Genomic DNA, 20,214 nt, shown 5'->3' with positions numbered 1-20,214 from the left:
AGAACTAACATTTAAAACAATAATAATATTTTATAGATTAACAACTATTTACTAACAGCAGTTGTAATCTGAGCCTAAGTGATATTTTAATGTAGTGCTGTGCTATTTATATAAACTAATAATAGTATACATATTACTAATACTATTATTTATTTTAATTTTATTATTAATTGATTTTTATAAATAATATAACAATTACTATCTAAATAATAAATGTAAATGGTAAATTAAAATCGAATAAAAAATGAATATAATGTAACACACTATACATTAAAAATATAAAATCTTGTTAAATATATTTAAAAAATACTATTTAATTTCATGTGAGAATAAATTTTTTTTTAGAAACAATATAATATTTATATTCATATCGTTGAAAATACAATTATTAATGCTTTTAATATTTGCTTTGCTATATTTTTATTTACCAAAAAACAACGCGTGACAAGAATACGTCAAAAGTACATTAACTTACTTATTAGTGTATGTAGTAAACTATATATTACATGAAAATTTTATTTTAAATGGAAGTTTAATACCAGTCTTGGTATTTGTTCACATTGCAAATCAGTAGCAGAAATTTAGTTACAGTATATACCAAAAAGTAACAACTGCGACGATTGTTGCTGCTAATACATGTACACACCCTAATCCTATACTTGAAAAGGGAAAAGCCAGTTAATGTTATTGAAACCAATAGAGAGCAAATCACAATGATCTTTTCTGCACTTTTCTGTATATTCTATCAATATTCTACCAATAAAGCGTATGACTGTTTTTTATTGTTGAAGATGGAGACTGAAATAATTTCAAATTATCGCTGCTACCGTGAGTCATAGTTGAATAAGAGCATCGTGTTCACACTATAAATTCTCTTGTAACGCCGATGTTTCAAGACCAACTTTTATTGCAAAAAAATTTGCTAAAAGTGTCAAATTTTCTATTTTACTACAATTTTGTCTGGATGGAGTAGTTAAGTAATATTAATAATTTTAGAAGTGAGCCTATTACTATTGTGGAAAATTCTAATGACCAGCGTGACACTGTATTGCATGTGTTTATAATGGTAAAGCTGGTACTTAGAGATTAAAATGATTGTGAATTACGTTTAAACTGTAACAAAAGTTGTTTCACTTTGAGAACATTTTGAAATTTATATTTTATCTTCATACAGAGAACAACAATAATAAAACTAATACTTATAGACACATTATCAGTGCGACCAGCAAAACACTTACTTTAGTTTCATTTTCAAGTTAATATTCATTATATTCTACAGTTTATGAAAGAATAAAATATAAAGATTATGAAAATAAAAAACTTTTTTGTAAAATTACGTGTTAAAGTATGTTTACAGTCAAATTTTAATATGAAGTTCGCCATAAAATAGGCGATTCTCATAATAAACAATCTTACCCATATAACACAACAGTCTTACCCATATAACAGCAGTCTTACCCATATAACATAACAATCTTACCCATATATCATAACAATCTTACCCATATATCATAACAGTCTTACCCATATAACAGCACAGTCTAACCCATATAACATAACAGTCTTACCCATATAACAGCACAGTCTTACCCATATAACACAACAGTCTTACCCATATATCATAACAGTCTTACCCATATAACATAACAGTCTTACGCATATAACAGTCTTACGCATATAACAGCAGTCTTACCCATATAACATAACAGTCTTACCCATATAACAGCACAGTCTTACCCATATAACACAACAGTCTTACCCATATATCATAACAGTCTTACCCATATAACATAACAGTCTTACGCATATAACAGTCTTACGCATATAACAGCAGTCTTACCCATATAACATAACAGTCTTACCCATATAACAGCACAGTCTAACCCATATAACATAACAGTCTTACGCATATAACAGTCTTACGCATATAACAACAGTCTTACCCATATAACAGCACAGTCTTACCCATATAACACAACAGTCTTACGCATATAACATAACAGTCAAGATAGCAACAACGAAATCAATCTCCAAATGGAGGATGTGCCAGCGATGATTTCTGCAATGGAGTTGGCCATAAGGGTTCAAAGACAAAGGATAGTACCTTGGGAGAACTCTAGCAGAGAATGGATGTGCAAACAGAATATAAATGTCAAAACCTTTGACAGACGAAAATAAAAATACATTGGTCCATATCAATTTTCGACTACACAGAAGTATTGCAGTCATAGCAGCTCTAGACTAAGGCATGAAATGTTTCACTAACCTCGGGTGGCATAGTAGAAACCTGTTGCTCGATGTCACTTGGTGTCAATGTGCTGGTACTAGTTTGTTCAGTGCTCTGAGTGCCAGCAGTGACATTCTCAGCCATCTCAGTAACTGTTGTAAGGCTGCTGTCATGAAGCTCTGTACAAAAGTGTGACAGATTAATGCTACACATTGTGACCTAAGAAGTTCACCTCAGCGATATTTAATCTATTCTGTATGCTTCTAGTTGACTGGTTGTTCTAGTCAACTGGACTATCTGTTTGCCAGATTAATAAAAACACTCGATCACAAACTGTACTTGGACTATACTGTGATATAAAGGCTAAGACGAATCTATGTAAATTGCATTAATATAAATGCTGAGATAAAATTGGTATAGATCTCTGAATGGTAAAGTTTAAATAGCAAACAACAGAAAAGAGCCGATCAGCTGGTAAGCAAGTTATAGTAATGGTAAGTGTGATAAAGATAAAACAGGAAGGAGACTCTCTCTGGTGACAGATCATTGTGAAGTTGTGAAGATGAACGGTGAAGAACTGACCAATAGCCTGACTAGTAAACGAAAGAAAATGTCACTAAAATAAAGCTAACACAAGTTTGAAGATTTTAAATTACACTCATTGTGAATAATTACATGAATATATAAATATGTATTATTATTATTGAAGTCAAATGATTCCTACCAGAAAGGGTGCACTCAAGACTAGCTTTGTCCTTGTCGAGTTCACAAATCTCACGCTGTATGGCTCGAACTTTTTCCAACTTTTCCCTTAAATCTGAGGCTAACTCTGAATCTTTCAACGAGCTGTCCAATTCCTCGACACTCATTCTAGAGTTTAATATCTCAGGTTATGAGCTCAATGCAGTAATATAAACATCTCACTATTCAGAATTTAATATCTCAGGTTATGAGCTCAATGCAGTAATATAAACATCTCACTATTCAGAGTTTAATATCTCAGGGTATGAGATCAGTGCAGTAATATAAACATCTCACTATTCAGAGTTTAAAATCTCAGGGTATGAGCTCAGTGCAGTAATATAAACATCTCACTATTCAGAGTTTAATATCTCAGGTTATGATCTCAATGCAGTAATATAAACATCTCACTATTCAGAGTTTAATATCTCAGGTTATGATCTCAATGCAGTAATATAAACATCTCACTATTCAGAGTTTAATATCTCAGGTTATGAGCTCAATGCAGTAATATAAACATCTCACTATTCAGTTTAATATCTCAGGTTATGAGCTCAATGCAGTAATATAAACATCTCACTATTCAGTTTAATATCTCAGGTTATGAGTTCAATGCAGTAATATAAACAAACAAGTATTCAACACCTAGCATATACATACCCTGTGTTAATGGTGATCTTGTGTAGGCGAGCCTTCAGTTTGTCCCTTGACATCTCCATCAGGACAATCTTCTCACAGAGCTCGTTGCTGTGATCGATGGCATTCGTCAGCTCATTGGCCAGCTTCTCATTCTGCTCCTCCAGCAGGTCTGACTTCTCTTTAAGCTTCTTGTACTCTAGTGAGCTGCGGCATTACACAGAATTTTGGAGTTGCCTAATCTTGAAACACTCCCCCCCCCCGTACTAAGGATTTTTAGTAGATCTGATCATATTACGGCCATATGACTGGGAGTGACATTCTGCTAAATAGTAAGTCGTAAAGACGCTATGTAGCGAATTGAGGGTCATCTGCTCTATATGAAGATTTCATAAAGCAATCTGTCACCATTTTGATAGTTAGGTATGAGAAGTCTAGCTTATGAAAGCATAATTTCGAAAATAACTGTTGTCAACCTATCATATCCAGAGAACTGCTATAACTGTTATATCTATATATCGATAGAACTAATCATATAGATGCATCAATTCTAACAGGAAAATGACTGCAGATACATGTTAGACTTGGATTCTTAATCTTGACATAAATTCTTAGTGTTGATACTAACATGCTAGAGTTAAACACCTCTCAGAGTCTTTTACAAACACCGAGCCATGTGCTCTATAGCAAAACTTCCGCGTGTAGAATAAAAGCCTACCATAACACGGAGTATAATTGGAATAGTCATTCCATACTAGCACAACGTAGGGCTTTTGAACTACTAGTTAAAATTCATTACTAACTGGTATAAAACAGCACCATTGACAGCAAATAGTTATATTATAAGCCTAAGATAAACACTGTACAACATTTTTTTTGTTACGAAATGACTTCACGCTGCCACGGCTAACCATAAATATAAATTTAGCATCCAATGAAATAAGCATGCAGGAAAGAGGCAGTAATCTTACATAGGAGATAAGCCGAAAGAGAATAGGCGATGTTAATTTGTTTCACCTGATGAGATCATTTGAGCTAAGACCAGTGACAGCGTCGCTCTGCAGCTGGGCTACGAGCGACTTGAGCCTGAGTATCTCTGCCACATGCGGGTCCCTGTTCACTATGGGTTTGTTCTTAATACGCTTGGCTCGGTCAGCATAGCGGAGAGTGTTCAGGGTCTCCTCCATATTAGAGTCAGCTGGACTAATGCATGCCATCATAAGGGTGTATGAGTTGCCACCCAATGAGTCTACAAATAAAGAATTCACTTTAGCCTGGATATGGGCAGCCTGAAGTTTACCTTGCAGAGAGAAACAAGTGTGTTGAACAGCCTAAACACTTCCTGCTAGTTACTATTAAGTCTAATTTAGTTTGTTTATAACATTGGCTTTCTCATACTTACACATACGCATTATATATACACATTTTCTTATTGTGAGTAAATTGTATTGCTACGCCATCCAGATACCAGTCGTTATTGTGGCTAATTCTATTGCTATACGATGGCTAAATGTCTATATTCTATTGCTATACGATGGCTAAATGTCTATATGCTATTGCTATACCATGGCTATATGTCTATATTCTATTGTTATACCATGGCTATATGTCTATATTTTATTGCTATACCATGGCTATATGTCTATATTCTATTGCTATACCAAAGCTATATGTCTATATTCTATTGCTATACCATGGTTGTATGTCTATATTCTGTTGCTATACCATGGCTATAGGTGTATATTTTATTGCTTGCTATTATCACTCTTTATTACATGTGTTTATGTTTAGTAGTCAGTTCAAATATAGTGCTAGTACAGGAAAGATTTAACACTAGTTGCAAGCGAAACTGTTTGCAGGGAGCTGATAATGTGAGGCAATCAAATTCAAGTCGGTGCTTGCTGAATACAATAGAGTTTCTATACTATGAACTTTAGAGACACACTTATCTGCTGAATACAATAGAGTTACCATACTACAGACTCTAGAGATACACTTATCTGCTGAATACAATAGAGTTACTATACTTTAGACTTCAAAGATACACTTATTTGCTGACTGCAATGGAGTTACCATACTGTAGACTTTAGAGATACACTTATCTGTTAAATACAATAGAGTTACTATACTACAAAACTTTAGAAATACACTTATCTGCTGAATACAATAAAGTTACTATACTATAAACTTTAGAAATACACTTATCTGCTGAATACAATAGAGTTACTATACTATAGACTTTAGAGATACACTTATCTGCTGAATACAATAGAGTTACCATACTATAGACTTTAGAGATACACTTATCTGCTGAATAAAATAGAGTTACAATACTATAAACATCGGAGATACACTTAATTACCAAAAACAATGAAGTTATCATACTAGAAACATCAGATATACACATCTCTTTTCTCATCATTCATACCTTGAAGAAGACGAGTCAGCTTGCTGTCCCTATATGGTATGTGAGAGATTTTTCTTTTATCATCACCGAGGGCAGAAACCACATTGCCGAGAGCGAGTAGGCCTGATAATACAGTTAGAACTACTATACTTAAACGTGCAGATTACTCAAAATCACATTGCCGAGAGCAAGTAGGCCTGATAATACAGTTAGAACTACTATACTTAAAAGTGCAGATTACTCAAGATCACATTGCCGAGAGCGAGTAGGCCTGATAATACAGTTAGAACTACTATACTTAAAAGTGCAGATTACTCAAGATCACATTGCCGAGAGCGAGTAGGCCTGATAATACAGTTAGAACTACTATACTTAAACGTGCAGATTACTCAAGAGCATCAGCAGTGAAAAGTTAAGGCAAACATAAAGCGTCTACTAGAAACGCCCCGACTCAAAATACAAGAGCCAAACTAAATACTGATCTTATCCATCAATCTTCACTTCGAATTAACCAGATATAATGTGATGTTCGTTTGACTGTTTCCTATTTATTATAGAAAATAGGAATCAAACATTTATCTATTAATTTGCTAGTTTAAGAAGTTGAAAAAAATTCATTTCCCAACGATAGAAAATAGAATTATTACAGTGTATTTCTAGCCCGTAATAGACTGTAAAACTTTTCATCAATGTATCTGGAAATGTGACACGTATTGTTAATATCCTCAATAGAACGAGAACATTGTTCTACGAATTCATCAGCTACATTGCCCAGGTATGAATACAAGTAACTTTACACAATCGGAATATGTCAGATATATATTTATGGCTCTGTGTGGTAAGCTGACACTACTACTAGGACTACTAGTCAATTAGCAAAGTGTCTCAAGCTTCAGGCTTAATAGATCAGTTGATACCAATCCAGATACTTGAAGGTTGACTTGCAACAAAATTCATATTATAGTTATTTGGTATCAAAAGATTCATCATGTCTTACTCTGCTGTGTTGTAGGTGCAACATATGTGGAAATGTGATTACAAGCTATTAAAAGTTCAAAAACGAACAGTTAATCGCAACCATCACGAAAACGCAGTAGTTTGAAATCTCTTTATTTTGATGATGTTCTCAAACATTTTAGTTATTGTTTTGACACGTGATATTATTACGCGAATAGAAAGGCCAATAAAAGGCTCAATATAAAACGTCTTGTAGCAATAGTTTATGACAAACACTTCGGGTTCTACAGAAAAGCCGTATATGTATCAAATACAATACAATATCAGATGCTCGCTGCCTAACAGTTTTGTTTCAGCTTTGCCTAATCGTTTAGTTGTAATCTGATCATGTGACCCATACTTCCTGTCAAACAGCGCAAACAATTTCTGCAGCATTTTTTCGACAATCACAGGTGACCAACAGGCTTGTCATGTTTATCAAAGGATGATATGCACTCTTTCAAGCAAAAGTTAAAAAATAAAACATATTTTTACGGTAAGTTTTGAGATATCAGTGCTCAAAGTGACAGCATTACAATGATGATGAAATAGATGCGTAAGGACAATAGACATGGTTTTATTGAATGTGTGAGGTATATTTGTGAAAATATTTTGACAAATGAGGTTGCATGAAAGTGTAAACAGAAGCACACCGTGTTCAATTACGTCCCATTTGAGCCGTTTTAGAGAGGGATTCCAACCTACGGCGTTTTCGTGATGACTGCGGTGAACTGTTTGTTTTTGAGGTTTTTATGAGCTTGTAATCACATTTCCACATATTTTGCACCTACAACACAGCAGAGTAAGACATGGTGAATCTTTTGGCATCAAATAACTGTAATGTGAATTTTTTGCAAGTAAACATTTAAACCTGGTTCACACTGGGCGCTGTTTATGACTGCCAAACAATAACAGAAGCAAAAGAAATTATTTACATGAAGATAATTTTGCTCAGGATGTATCATAACTGTGAATAACAATAAGGTTTGCTAACTTACACATTTTTAAAGCCTGGCTCATATTGGTAGCTGTTCGCTCATAAAGATTGAAATTGTTTGACAAAACCAAACAATTTCAGTTGTATCGTACACCACTACGAGTAAATGGCGACCAATGTGAACCAATATCTGAAGCAGAAACAAACGAATAGTCTGGATATCAGGGGTAGAAGAGCTGTCGCTGTGGTAATGCAAGAGCTGTCGCTGTGGTAATGCAAGAGCTGTCGCTGTGGTAATGCAAGAGCTATCGCTGTGGTAATGCAAGAGCTATCGCTGTGGTAATGCAAGAGCTATCGCTGTGGTAATGGAAAAACTATCGCTGTAGTAATGGAAGCGCTGTCGCTGTGGTAATGCAGGAGCTATCGCTGTGGTAATGGATGAGCTATCGCTGTGGTAATGGAAGAGCTGTCGCTGTGGTAATGCAAGAGCTACCGCTGTGGTAATGCAAGAGCTACCGCTGTGGTAATGCAAGAGCTGTCGCTGTGGTAATGCAAGAGCTGTCGCTGTGGTAATGCAAGAGCTATCGCTGTGGTAATGCAAGAGCTATCGCTGTGGTAATGTAAGAGCTGTCGCTGTGGTAATGCAAGAGCTATCGCTGTGGTAATGCAAGAGCTATCGCTGTGGTAATGCAAGAGCTATCGCTGTGGTAATGGAAGAGCTATCGCTGAGGTAATGGAAAAACTATCGCTGTGGTAATGGAAGCGCTGTCGCTGTGGTAATGCAGGAGCTACCGCTGTGGTAATGGAAGAGCTATCGCTGTGGTAATGGAAGAGCTGCCGCTGTGGTAATGCAAGAGCTACCGCTGTGGTAATGCAAGAGCTATCGCTGTGGTAATGGAAGAGCTATCGCTGTGGTAATGCAAGAGCTATCGCTGTGGTAATGCAAGAGCTATCGCTGTGGTAATGCAAGAGCTATGGCTGTGATAATGTAAGAGCTATCGCTGTGGTAATGCAAGAGCTATCGCTGAGGTAATGGAAGAGCTATCGCTGTGGTAATGGAAAAACTATCGCTGTGGTAATGGAAGAGTTGTCGCTGTGGTAATGGAAAAACTATCGCTGTGGTAATGCAAGAGCTGTCGCTATGGTAATGCAAGAGCTATCGCTGTGGTAATGCAAGAGCTATCGCTGTGGTAATGCAAGAGCTATCGCTGTGGTAATGGAAGAGCTATCGCTGAGGTAATGGAAGAGCTATCGCTGTGGTAATGGAAAAACTATCGCTGTGGTAATGGAAGAGTTGTCGCTGTGGTAATGGAAAAACTATCGCTGTGGTAATGCAAGAGCTGTCGCTGTGGTAATGCAAGGGCTGTCGCTGTGGTAATGCAAGAGCTATCGCTGTGGTAATGCAAGAGCTATCGCTGTGGTAATGCAAGAGCTACCGCTGAGGTAATGCAAGAGCTATCGCTGTGGTAATGGAAAAACTATCGCTGTGGTAATGGAAGAGTTGTCGCTGTGGTAATGGAAAAACTATCGCTGTGGTAATGCAAGAGCTGTCGCTATGGTAATGCAAGAGCTGTCGCTGTGGTAATGCAAGAGCTATCGCTGTGGTAATGCAAGAGCTATCGCTGTGGTAATGCAAGAGCTATCGCTGTGGTAATGCAAGAGCTATCGCTGAGGTAATGGAAGAGCTATCGCTGTGGTAATGGAAAAACTATCGCTGTGGTAATGGAAGAGTTGTCGCTGTGGTAATGGAAAAACTATCGCTGTGGTAATGCAAGAGCTGTCGCTGTGGTAATGCAAGAGCTGTCGCTGTGGTAATGCAAGAGCTATCGCTGTGGTAATACAAGAGCTATCGCTGTGGTAATGCAAGAGCTACCGCTGTGGTAATGCAAGAGCTATCGCTGTGGTAATGGAAGAGCTATCGCTGTGGTAATGCAAGAGCTATCGCTGAGGTAATGGAAGAGCTGTCGCTGTGGTAATGCAAGAGCTGTCGCTGTGGTAATGCAAGAGCTACCGCTGTGGTAATGCAAGAGCTATCGCTGTGGTAATGGAAGAGCTATCGCTGCGGTAATGGAAGAGCTGCCGCTGTGGTAATGCAAGAGCTACCGCTGTGGTAATGCAAGAGCTATCGCTGTGGTAATGCAAGAGCTATCGCTGAGGTAATGGAAGAGCTGTCGCTGTGGTAATGCAAGAGCTACCGCTGAGGTAATGCAAGAGCTATCGCTGTGGTAATGCAAGAGCTGTCGCTGTGGTAATGGAAGAGCTACCGCTGTGGTAATGCAAAAGCTGTCGCTGTGGTAATGCAAGAGCTGTCGCTGTGGTAATGCAAGAGCTATCGCTGTGGTAATGGAAGAGTTATCGCTGTGGTAATGGAAGAGCTGTCGCTGTGGTAATGCAAGAGCTACCGCTGTGGTAATGCAAGAGCTATCGCTGGGGTAATGCAAGAGCTATCGCTGTGGTAATGCAAGAGCTATCGCTGAGGTAATACAAGAACTATCGCTGTGGTAATGCAAATGGCCATTGGTGGCGAAAAAAAAACATAGCCAAAGTCTCCGCAATAACTTAAAAGAGAAGATAAGCTCTACTCTTGAAAGTAGCTATCTGGCTGGTCTTCACAGAAGTGCACAAGTCCTAGTGTACTTGACTGACTTATTGACTTGCTCAACTACTCATTAGATCCATAGAGCTACTCACTAACAAGACCTATGCATGTAATTTGAAATAGATATGTGATGCATGTAGCTGTTTCTTGGTACTAATTAATGCTGCTTGCATAAGTAAAGAATCGACCATTTCATAAGGCAGACAGCTCCCTATTGATAATGAAGAATAAAAAGATTTTCTAATACAGTGTACGACTTCTGTTGTGAAAGCTAAACAATAGCCACACTGATGTCATACTGTAAGAAAGGACAAGTCTGAAAACAGGATATAGGTTAAAGCTTTCTCAAGGATTAAATAGTTAAACCACGAAACAAACCGAGGTTGATGTTTATCCCCTCCTTCCTCCTATCTCCTTCAGCTCCTGTCTTTTTTATTCGCTCAGAGCCGGCCAAGTCGACAAGATGAAATTTGGTGCTCCAGTTGTCCTCTCTTGTGAAAAAGAAAACCAAACATGTGTAGTAGACAAATGCTCTCAGTAAGACAATGAACTTTTCTCCCAAACTGAATACCTAAAACTCTTCACGAATTCCGCTAATGCTGGCCAGAGGCTGGAAAAAGAACAGATGCTGCAATTTTGAAGTTAAAAAAGGAAATAGAAAAAATGCAGATTCTATTCTTCAAACAAGATACAATATGGTAAATAGTATATTTACCATATTTACCAGTAGCAGGGTTCACACAGTAGAATCCTGCTATACAACATGGTAAATACATATTGTGAAGTACCAGAATGCTTCACACCATAGAATCCTGCTATACAATATGGTAAATACATCTTGTGAAGTACCAGAATGCTTCACACCATAGAATCCTGCTATACAACATGGTAAATACATCTTGTGAAGTACCAGAATGCTTCACACAGTAGAATCCTGCTATACAATATGGTAAATACATCTTGTGAAACACGAGAATGCTTCACACAGTAGAATCCTGCTATACAACATGGTAAATACATCTTGTGAAGTACCAGAATGCTTCACACCATAGAATCCTGCTATACAACATGGTAAATACATCTTGTGAAGTACCAGAATGCTTCACACCATAGAATCCTGCTATACAATATGGTAAATACATCTTGTGAAACACGAGAATGCTTCACACAGTAGAATCCTGCTATACAACATGGTAAATACATCTTGTGAAGTACCAGAATGCTTCACACCATAGAATCCTGCTATACAATATGGTAACTACATCTTGTGAAACACGAGAATGCTTCACACAGTAGAATCCTGCTATACAACATGGTAAATACATATTGTGAAGTACCAGAATGCTTCACACCATAGAATCCTGCTATACAATATGGTAACTACATCTTGTGAAACATGAGAATGCTTCACACAGTAGAATCCTGCTATACAATATGGTAAATACATCTTGTGAAGTACCAGAATGCTTCACACCATAGAATCCTGCTATACAATATGGTAAATACATCTTGTGAAACATGAGAATGCTTCACACAGTAGAATCCTGCTATACAATATGGTAAATACATCTTGTGAAGTACCAGAATGCTTCACACAGTAGAATCCTGCTATACAACATGGTAAATACATCTTGTGAAGTACCAGAATGCTTCACACCATAGAATCCTGCTATACAATATGGTAAATACATCTTGTGAAGTACCAGAATGCTTCACACCATAGAATCCTGCTATACAACATGGTAAATACATCTTGTGAAGTACCAGAATGCTTCACACCATAGAATCCTGCTATACAATATGGTAAATACATCTTGTGAAGTACCAGAATGCTTCACACCATAGAATCCTGCTATACAATATGGTAAATACATCTTGTGAAGTACCAGAATGCTTCACACCATAGAATCCTGCTATACAATATGGTAAATACATCTTGTGAAACACGAGAATGCTTCACACCATAGAATCCTGCTATACAATATGGTAAATACATCTTGTGAAACACGAGATTGCTTCACACAGTAGAATCCTGCTATACAACATGGTAAATACATCTTGTGAAGTACCAGAATGCTTCACACAGTAGAATCCTGCTATACAACATGGTAAATACATATTGTGAAGTACCAGAATGCTTCACACAGTAGAATCCTGCTATACAATATGGTAAATACATATTGTGAAGTACCAGAATGCTTCACACCATAGAATCCTGCTATACAATATGGTAAATACATCTTGTGAAACATGAGAATGCTTCACACCATAGAATCCTGCTATACAACATGGTAAACGAAGACAGTTTTCACATCTTCATGCCTTTAATACATGGGTTTGCAGCGATGCTAGTTTTTATCAGCAGTGATTTCAATATGTATACATTCTTTTTAACTTATAGAGCTCATGTGATATATACCACACTAAAGTACACACTATAGTACACATATCTAAACACTTGGAGGGCCACGATGACACTACAAGGCGTGAATCACGAGTGATACCTACGCTTGGGTCCTGCTCTGTTGCTGTATTGTCAGCGTGAAGATAGCATGACTCCGGCTTGACTGTTCATTCATCTTAGTCGAGCCTGTGGCCCTAGAGTCACCTCCCTGACAGAGCAGACTCATGGCTTCCGTTGGAGCGGCCACTTCATTTTCTGTGAGACCAAAAATCTACAAGCAATAATTACTGTCAGGAAATGTTACACATGGAAGGAATTGACTTCTACTTAATGATAAAAATTATAAAGGAATAGTAACCTGTTGTGAAAGGGAAACCTACAATACAGTAATTAAAATATATAGGGTACCCTAGGACACTTATGTATTCGCGGCATCTAACTTTCGCGTTTTCGCGGTGTCATCCTCTCGCGAAAGTTTCATGTGCGAAACTAAACTATCACAACAAACGAGCGAAAAAGCGAAACTAAATAGCTTTGTTCATTGATACTGTAGAATGGAATTTTATAACGACATTTATTTTAACGTTTTTAACGACCACTATAGCATCGTTAAAATATAAACCAACAAAATAATTTGACTATCAAAATTTATTACGTTATTATTTTGCAATTAATTATGATTATTTTTCCATTAAGAATGATTTATAATGATAGGAATTTGATGTCAATGCACACGAATTAGTAGATTATCGTTTGCTGGGGACATCAATCAATGCAGTGAGCACCGTGTGTTGAAAGAAAATAAGACACATGCACTGACACTCGCAGTACTACACAAGCAGCATGGCTCTGGAAAGGTTTGGATTCACCACTGACACCTCTTCAATAACTTGTAATTTTTTGAGATTTGTTTTGTTTTAAGTGATCTGACTGATGAGACATTTTTAAATTAAAATAGGCAAAACATGACCGCAGTTAAAATGCTCAGAAAAAGACATCTTTTTCTTTTGAGCGTTTTAACGAAGATCAATTTTGCGGATTTTATTTTAAGTTCATTCGGAGGCTTTTACGTTTTCGATGGGACATGGCCAATCGGGTGTTTGATAAAACTTAATCTTTTGCAAACCTTTATAAAAGTCGTTAAAAAAATATTTTGCCTCTGATGATGATAATAATGATGCCTAAGAACTACTAGAAATTGATGTTTGTCTCTATATGGCTTGGAATGAAGTGATATTCCACAGCGATAAAAACCGCGTCCATGGCCGTTGGGCAAATAACTTTTCGAATAAATGATGTTGAGGTCGAGTTATCTGAAGGAATTTATCATTGCGTTGGAACTGACCAAACAAATCCGTTTGAGTTGACCTTGTGTTTGAGATGAAATGTTACATTTTATCTGAGGGCGAGTTATCCGAGTTGGACTGCACTTACCGTAAAAAATTCCCAAAAAGTTGGAGTGGCTCAGCCGGCCAGCTAGCTGCCCCAGTAAAAACGGCCTGTTGATAGTCCAAGAAACAAATGGCAGCAAGCGATCAAATTGCATTATCGACCTTGCCCACACCATTCTACCCGCGGTTCACGATTACAAACTAGTCGCAAATTGAAATTTTTTTTAATCGGTGAACTGAACCTGAGGAATCTAATTATGTTTGTTCCACTGCATTTATTTTCACATCACTATATTTTCGCACTCATCAGAGCTGCGAAATTAAGTTGCTCCGAAATTTTAGTCTGCGAGCTACTCACGAAACTAAATACTAGCGAAATATAAGTGTCCTAGGGTATACAAGAGAAAGGAAAACGTGACTTCAAAAGCTTTTTGCTGATATAGAACAGACAACTCCTAACTGTTAGACTACCTAAATCCACTAGAATCAAAACTGCTGCGAAGGAACTTGTACAAATAGCCTGTGTCTTTATAAAATGGCCTGGCAGTAATTAGGCTTACCTTAATGCCGTGCCCATCCTCGCGAATAGCCAGTGTCTGATTGTCTGGCGAATCAGCGAGCAAATCTTTAATCTCTTCATTGTAGATCTAAAACACATCAGTTTCATCATGGCTGTGCTAAGGAACCTACTGAGTACTTTTAAAGACAGCATCAAACAAAATGTCGGATGTCGCAAGGTCAAATCAGGCATGACATGATGAGCAATAGACAATCCCCTGAGCAAATAAAATCATTCATAAATCTGAACACTCTGAACCTGGCTTGAGTTTAAATTACTATATGATTTTAGTAATTGTGATCCAGATTATGTGTTGATTTATCGCCATGTTCCATAATTTAATCCTTCATCTGACAAAGCACATGATTCAAAGGTTCAACAAGTGATTTTGAAAAATTGGAATCAATTCTTCTCTGAGCTGTCAATAAAACTGGTGCAATTGCCTTTAAGATTAATGGTGCTGGCAGTTTAAGTTTCTTCTAAGTAAAAGTCATCAGCTCTATAATTTAAAAAAACATACATGCACAATGTTCATGCTATGTCATATAGTGTCACAAAAGTGTAGCCTACCAAACGTGTTGCATCAAGTCTCTCACACAGTTGTTAGTCGCTGCGGTCTGTCTCAACGGTAAGAGCCCTAAACCATACTGTACATAATAACGCTACATTTTATTGCATATCATAATCACTAGATACATGTAGGTATTTGTTACTTTGTGAGCGTAGGTGGTGAATAGAACAATTAAAAACACATTTTTCCATGGTAATATCCTGTTTCAAGTGGTTTTTTAAAGGGTAGGATCAACTTGTATTCAGTTATTTTACATGCTTTGCCATAAGAGCTCGGTCGAGGAACACATTAAGTTGGTATGTTGATATACGACTGTAGCTTATTCCATGTTGAATCATGTTGTAGGTGAATCTGGCTTTGAAAGCTGAACCAACAGCAAGCAAAAGGATTATGCCTTGAATCATTATATAACACCCATGAGCAGCTATTGTCTAATACAATGCCATGGAAATATTTCAAAAAGCAGTTTTGTATAGAACAGAAACTTATTAAAATGTTCAGTAAGTGCTTAGTTGTCCATGTGATATTCAGCCGCCACCACCACTGCTGCCACCGCCACCATCGCTGCCACCGCCACCATCGCTGCCACCGCCACCATCGCTGCCACCGCCACCATCGCTGCCACCGCCACCATCGCTGCCACCGCCACCATCGCTGCCACCGCCACCATCGCTGCCACCGCCACCATCGCTGCCACCGCCACCATCGCTGCCACCGCCACCATCGCTGCCACCACCACGGAAGTCTCATACCGGCAGAAATGTTCTCAGCATATAGTTATCACATTTGCGTTGAAAGGCATTGGATCCATGAAGTGCAACCAATCATGATGTAGAAGACAAAGCTTGAGGAAGTCAAAGTAGGACATAGAGACTACTGACCTCAAGAAAAGAGACTTTAGTTACATATTCATAATCCTTCTCACGCTCCTTCATGACAGCGAAGAGCTGCTCCACCACCCTCGGGATAATACCAAGGGTCTCCTCATCTGTTGACTCAACAATCTTGGCACTACCCATTGTGTAAGTTTTACCTGAGCCAGTTTGACCATAAGCCAGCATTGTGGCATTGAAACCTGCCAACAGATGTAACGCTCAGCTCTTCTCTACCACCTGTCCAACCTTGCCAGTACTTTAGCACCACATGCCTTACCATGCTAATCTTTATTATCATCTGTCTAACCTTGCTAGTATGTTTAATATTTTTTCTTTCATATGTTAAAAGATTTTATGTTTAAGCAGCTTACAGTAACTAAGTCAAGTTGATAAAAAGGAGAAACGCTGGTCAGGCAGTTAGTTGTAAAGTGAAATACATGCTGAATTGGAACCAATGTCATATTAACATAAGAATGTGTTAAAAATTTATCTTTTAGTGTAATCAACTATTGTTTTTATTGAATATATTTAAATATTAATCTAACACAACTTGTATTTGCTGGGAGGTGGTAGCACTGACCTTTAAAGATGGCCTCCACCAAAGGGTACCCGCAATTTTGAAACACTTCTTCCTGTGTAACTGTGGCGCCGAAAGCGTAATCGTAAGTAAAGCATTTGTCCTGAAACCATGAGAAATAAACACCTTGGCAGCAGATGGCAAGTGCACTACCACTGATCAGCTTAAAACAGTTTGTATATCTTCACGTAATTGCAAATAGTGATTGTAATTACACTCCAAAACAATCCATTAGACCAAATCATTTAATTTGAATTTTCAAACAAATACTAATGCTTTAGAATGTTTGTTTGTTTAAATAATATGGTTCAATAGTTTTACTGTTAAACTAGACAGAATTACCAGCATACTTAATGGAATAGTATTTACGGTATTAAAGCTATAATGGTAAAATTATAATTAGTTCTGTTGAAATATGTAAATAAGCATCTATTTTCAACATTGTCATTTTGATAAGCGACTGAAACCTATAAAACAGCTGTAGTTTTCAAACATAAGGCAATGGGAGTTTGTGAAATGAAACAAAAGATGGAAATCATGAATGGAAGTGTAAAAACCCAACTACACAACATTTCCAGAATTTGTATCTTATCTCAACTGAAACAAGTGAATCACTTTTTCAAAGATGCCGTATCAGTGATCATCTGTCCACAAACATTCTATCATAAAATGATGTAAATAAACATTTATAAATCGCCAGGGCGATCTGTATCAAGTTTGACTCTATAGGAATGACACTGCAAAGGATTCGTGTCTGAAATGGAAGATAACACAACTATTAAAATATATTATGAAGCTTTCTATACACATGTTATGGCCGGTATATACATAAAACGAACACTACGAAAGAGAATTGATGTTGTGATGCACGTGCAGAAATAGTACCTCACCTTTCCAAGGAGTACTTGCGATTCATCAATGATAGTAGCGCATGACTCACACCCTTCATTGATCTCCTTTTCAACAAGAGGGCGACACCTCACCGCAACTCTCACTCTTGTAGTCATGGTGAATTAACCTACTCAAATAAGATTGCTACATTATTATTATTATATTATTTACATGTGCTAGAGGTGAATTACATGAATGAATTTCCTCACTTTGGGTAAAATTCGCTGACAAATTCGTATCATTCACAAGCTTGAAACAAAGCTAGCTTAGTAACAAATTCGACTACTACCAACTTAATTAAATTAATGTGAGAAAGATTTATGAAAAAATTATAATCTACATAAAAATCGCGAGACCTCTATTAGTTCGTCTTTGCATTTCATAGTCGGCACTTGAAATGCGTTACATAATTGGAGCAAAACAACCTTTTAACTGTTCACGATGGTTAGCGTTTATTACGCAACCAAATAAATTAGGGAAACCGGGCCTTGAAGCAAGAGTGGTATGTGGTATTTCAATACTTTGTCGCAGCAAATACCAATATTACCTTATCATATCTTACTTCTAGAACTTAAGAGCAAGCCATTTTTATTTCATCAATTAACCCGAGTAAAATTATTAACTGTATATCCCCGCACATAAGCCGATTTTAAAACGCAAAAATGTTACCAAACAACGGGGTCCGGCTTATCTATATATATATATTTCTCAAAGTATGTATGTGTGTCCCTCCAGCTATAGCTATTATTAGAGCAGCTGTAGCTGAACAACGCTGACGCAATGTGATGGCGTACCGTCATTAGAAGCCTAGCGCTTATCAATTAGCTTACTGGAAGTTTCCATTGTCAATATGCCAGGCTAATAGCAAGTGGCGGGCAGCTTTCATTACTTCTCATTGTTTATAAGTTTTTTAATACTATTTTCCATTACCAAGGTGCCAATCTAATAGCAAGTGGTAGGCAACTCTCATCACTTCTCATTGTTTATAAGCTGATTTTTAATACCATTTTTCATTGGCAATGTGCCAGGCTAATAGCAAGTGGTAGGCAACTCTCATTGTTTATGAGCTGATTTTTAATACCCAGGCAACGCCGGGGGGCACAGCTAGTATGCACATAACTCTAACTAAAAGAAAATGAAATGACATTATGCGAACTTAATTTTAAGTACAACTCGAACCATCCTAAGCAGGCGGTTGGTAGCCTTTCACTTAGTTTGTTTTATACAGTAGCGATGCTTGCGCTTGAAGAAAAGTCGCATGTGAAGATTTATTGAAAAAAGAAATGCAACAGAACAGGTGCATTTAGCCTGGTTGTGCTCTGCTTTTGTTTTCACATTAAGATCGTGCACAGTCAACCAAAGTGGCTCGTTTTATAATAGCACGCTATAACGGCAATAACAGTCTGTGGTGGTTGGTTGGACCGTTTGCATTTTATGAGTCTCACATGCATCTGCATAAATAATATCGCCAGTAGAGTTAAAAAGATTTTACTGAAGAAAGGTCTGATTCTAAAAAAGAAAACGAATGCCTTACACTGCTTTTAAATTGAAAGCGGTAGAGGCTTAACATAACAATAATGGTTATCATTTACTCTTTCGCTTCGGATATATTTAGTAAGACCCAATATTTGACATTAGCACACATGAGTTGTCATAAAATTTGAGCAAATTAATTTGCATGAAACTTAATGATGATAATATGATGTTATGTAAAGGCTACAAATGTCATAAATGGACACTTTTTGTCCTCGTCAGACTGCCGTGGTTGACAAGTTGAGCATGTTCCAAGTCCGAGTTACCACTATCGCTATAGCTTATGACATTATTATTACTATTAAAAATAAACACTGTCACTACTACTATTGGCTAATAGATAACCATCAGACGTCCATTAATCTACAATTTGTGAAACCTATGTAAGTGTAATGTGTCTGATAATCGCGAAAAAGAAATAGCTACAAAAAAGTGTTTTTGCAAAGCGAAACTAGTCAGCGTGAGATGCAAACATGGTTTCCATTTGATCAACGTAAACAGGTGATTGTTTTCTGTCGATTATATGGAGACACGATAGGCTAATTATCCAACTACTCACCAATCAGAGCTTTTTGTACTAAGCCTACAAAAGCCGCTCTAGTTCTGCAACTTTTTGCTTTAATAAATACTTGCAGCGTGTTACAATGGTCAGCTTATATGCGAATTCTTATAAATTCCCTGATTTCAAGACTTTTTACTAGTTTCGACTTATAAGCGAAATATGCTTATATGCAGGGACATACGGTACATGAAAAATACGTCAGTAACTGAAGATACGAAATCTAGATTCTGCAGTTGAACTAGATGTATTCCTCATGTGGCTATTCATGAACCGACCTTATTTTTAATACATTCAATATCATTATGTGG

General features: G+C 37.2%; 1 protein-coding gene across 2 annotated transcripts in view; it reads right to left on the bottom strand.

Moving 5' to 3' along the window:
* LOC137396910 (chromosome-associated kinesin KIF4A-like) overlaps positions 1 to 17,927 on the bottom strand; it is a 29,435-nt gene extending 11,508 nt beyond the window's left edge. The window contains exons 1-11 of one of the 2 annotated variants that reach the window (XM_068083210.1): positions 17,811 to 17,927; positions 16,924 to 17,023; positions 16,350 to 16,543; positions 14,899 to 14,985; positions 13,052 to 13,218; positions 10,922 to 11,034; positions 6,033 to 6,134; positions 4,622 to 4,853; positions 3,629 to 3,811; positions 2,952 to 3,097; positions 2,267 to 2,406 (exon numbers count right to left, since the gene is read on the bottom strand). In XM_068083210.1, coding sequence (XP_067939311.1) covers positions 2,267 to 2,406; positions 2,952 to 3,097; positions 3,629 to 3,811; positions 4,622 to 4,853; positions 6,033 to 6,134; positions 10,922 to 11,034; positions 13,052 to 13,218; positions 14,899 to 14,985; positions 16,350 to 16,543; positions 16,924 to 17,023; positions 17,811 to 17,927 — 1,581 coding nt within the window. The remainder of the gene's footprint in view (positions 1 to 2,266; positions 2,407 to 2,951; positions 3,098 to 3,628; positions 3,812 to 4,621; positions 4,854 to 6,032; positions 6,135 to 10,921; positions 11,035 to 13,051; positions 13,219 to 14,898; positions 14,986 to 16,349; positions 16,544 to 16,923; positions 17,024 to 17,810) is intronic. The other variant, XM_068083213.1, reaches the window with a different exon arrangement.
* Between the last annotated feature and the right edge of the window lie 2,287 nt (positions 17,928 to 20,214).

The sequence above is a fragment of the Watersipora subatra genome, chromosome 1 (genome assembly GCF_963576615.1).
Source record: "Watersipora subatra chromosome 1, tzWatSuba1.1, whole genome shotgun sequence".
NCBI lineage: Eukaryota > Metazoa > Bryozoa > Gymnolaemata > Cheilostomatida > Watersiporidae > Watersipora > Watersipora subatra.
Note: the sequence above shows the minus strand (reverse complement) of the source record. Positions and strands in the feature narration are given on the sequence as shown.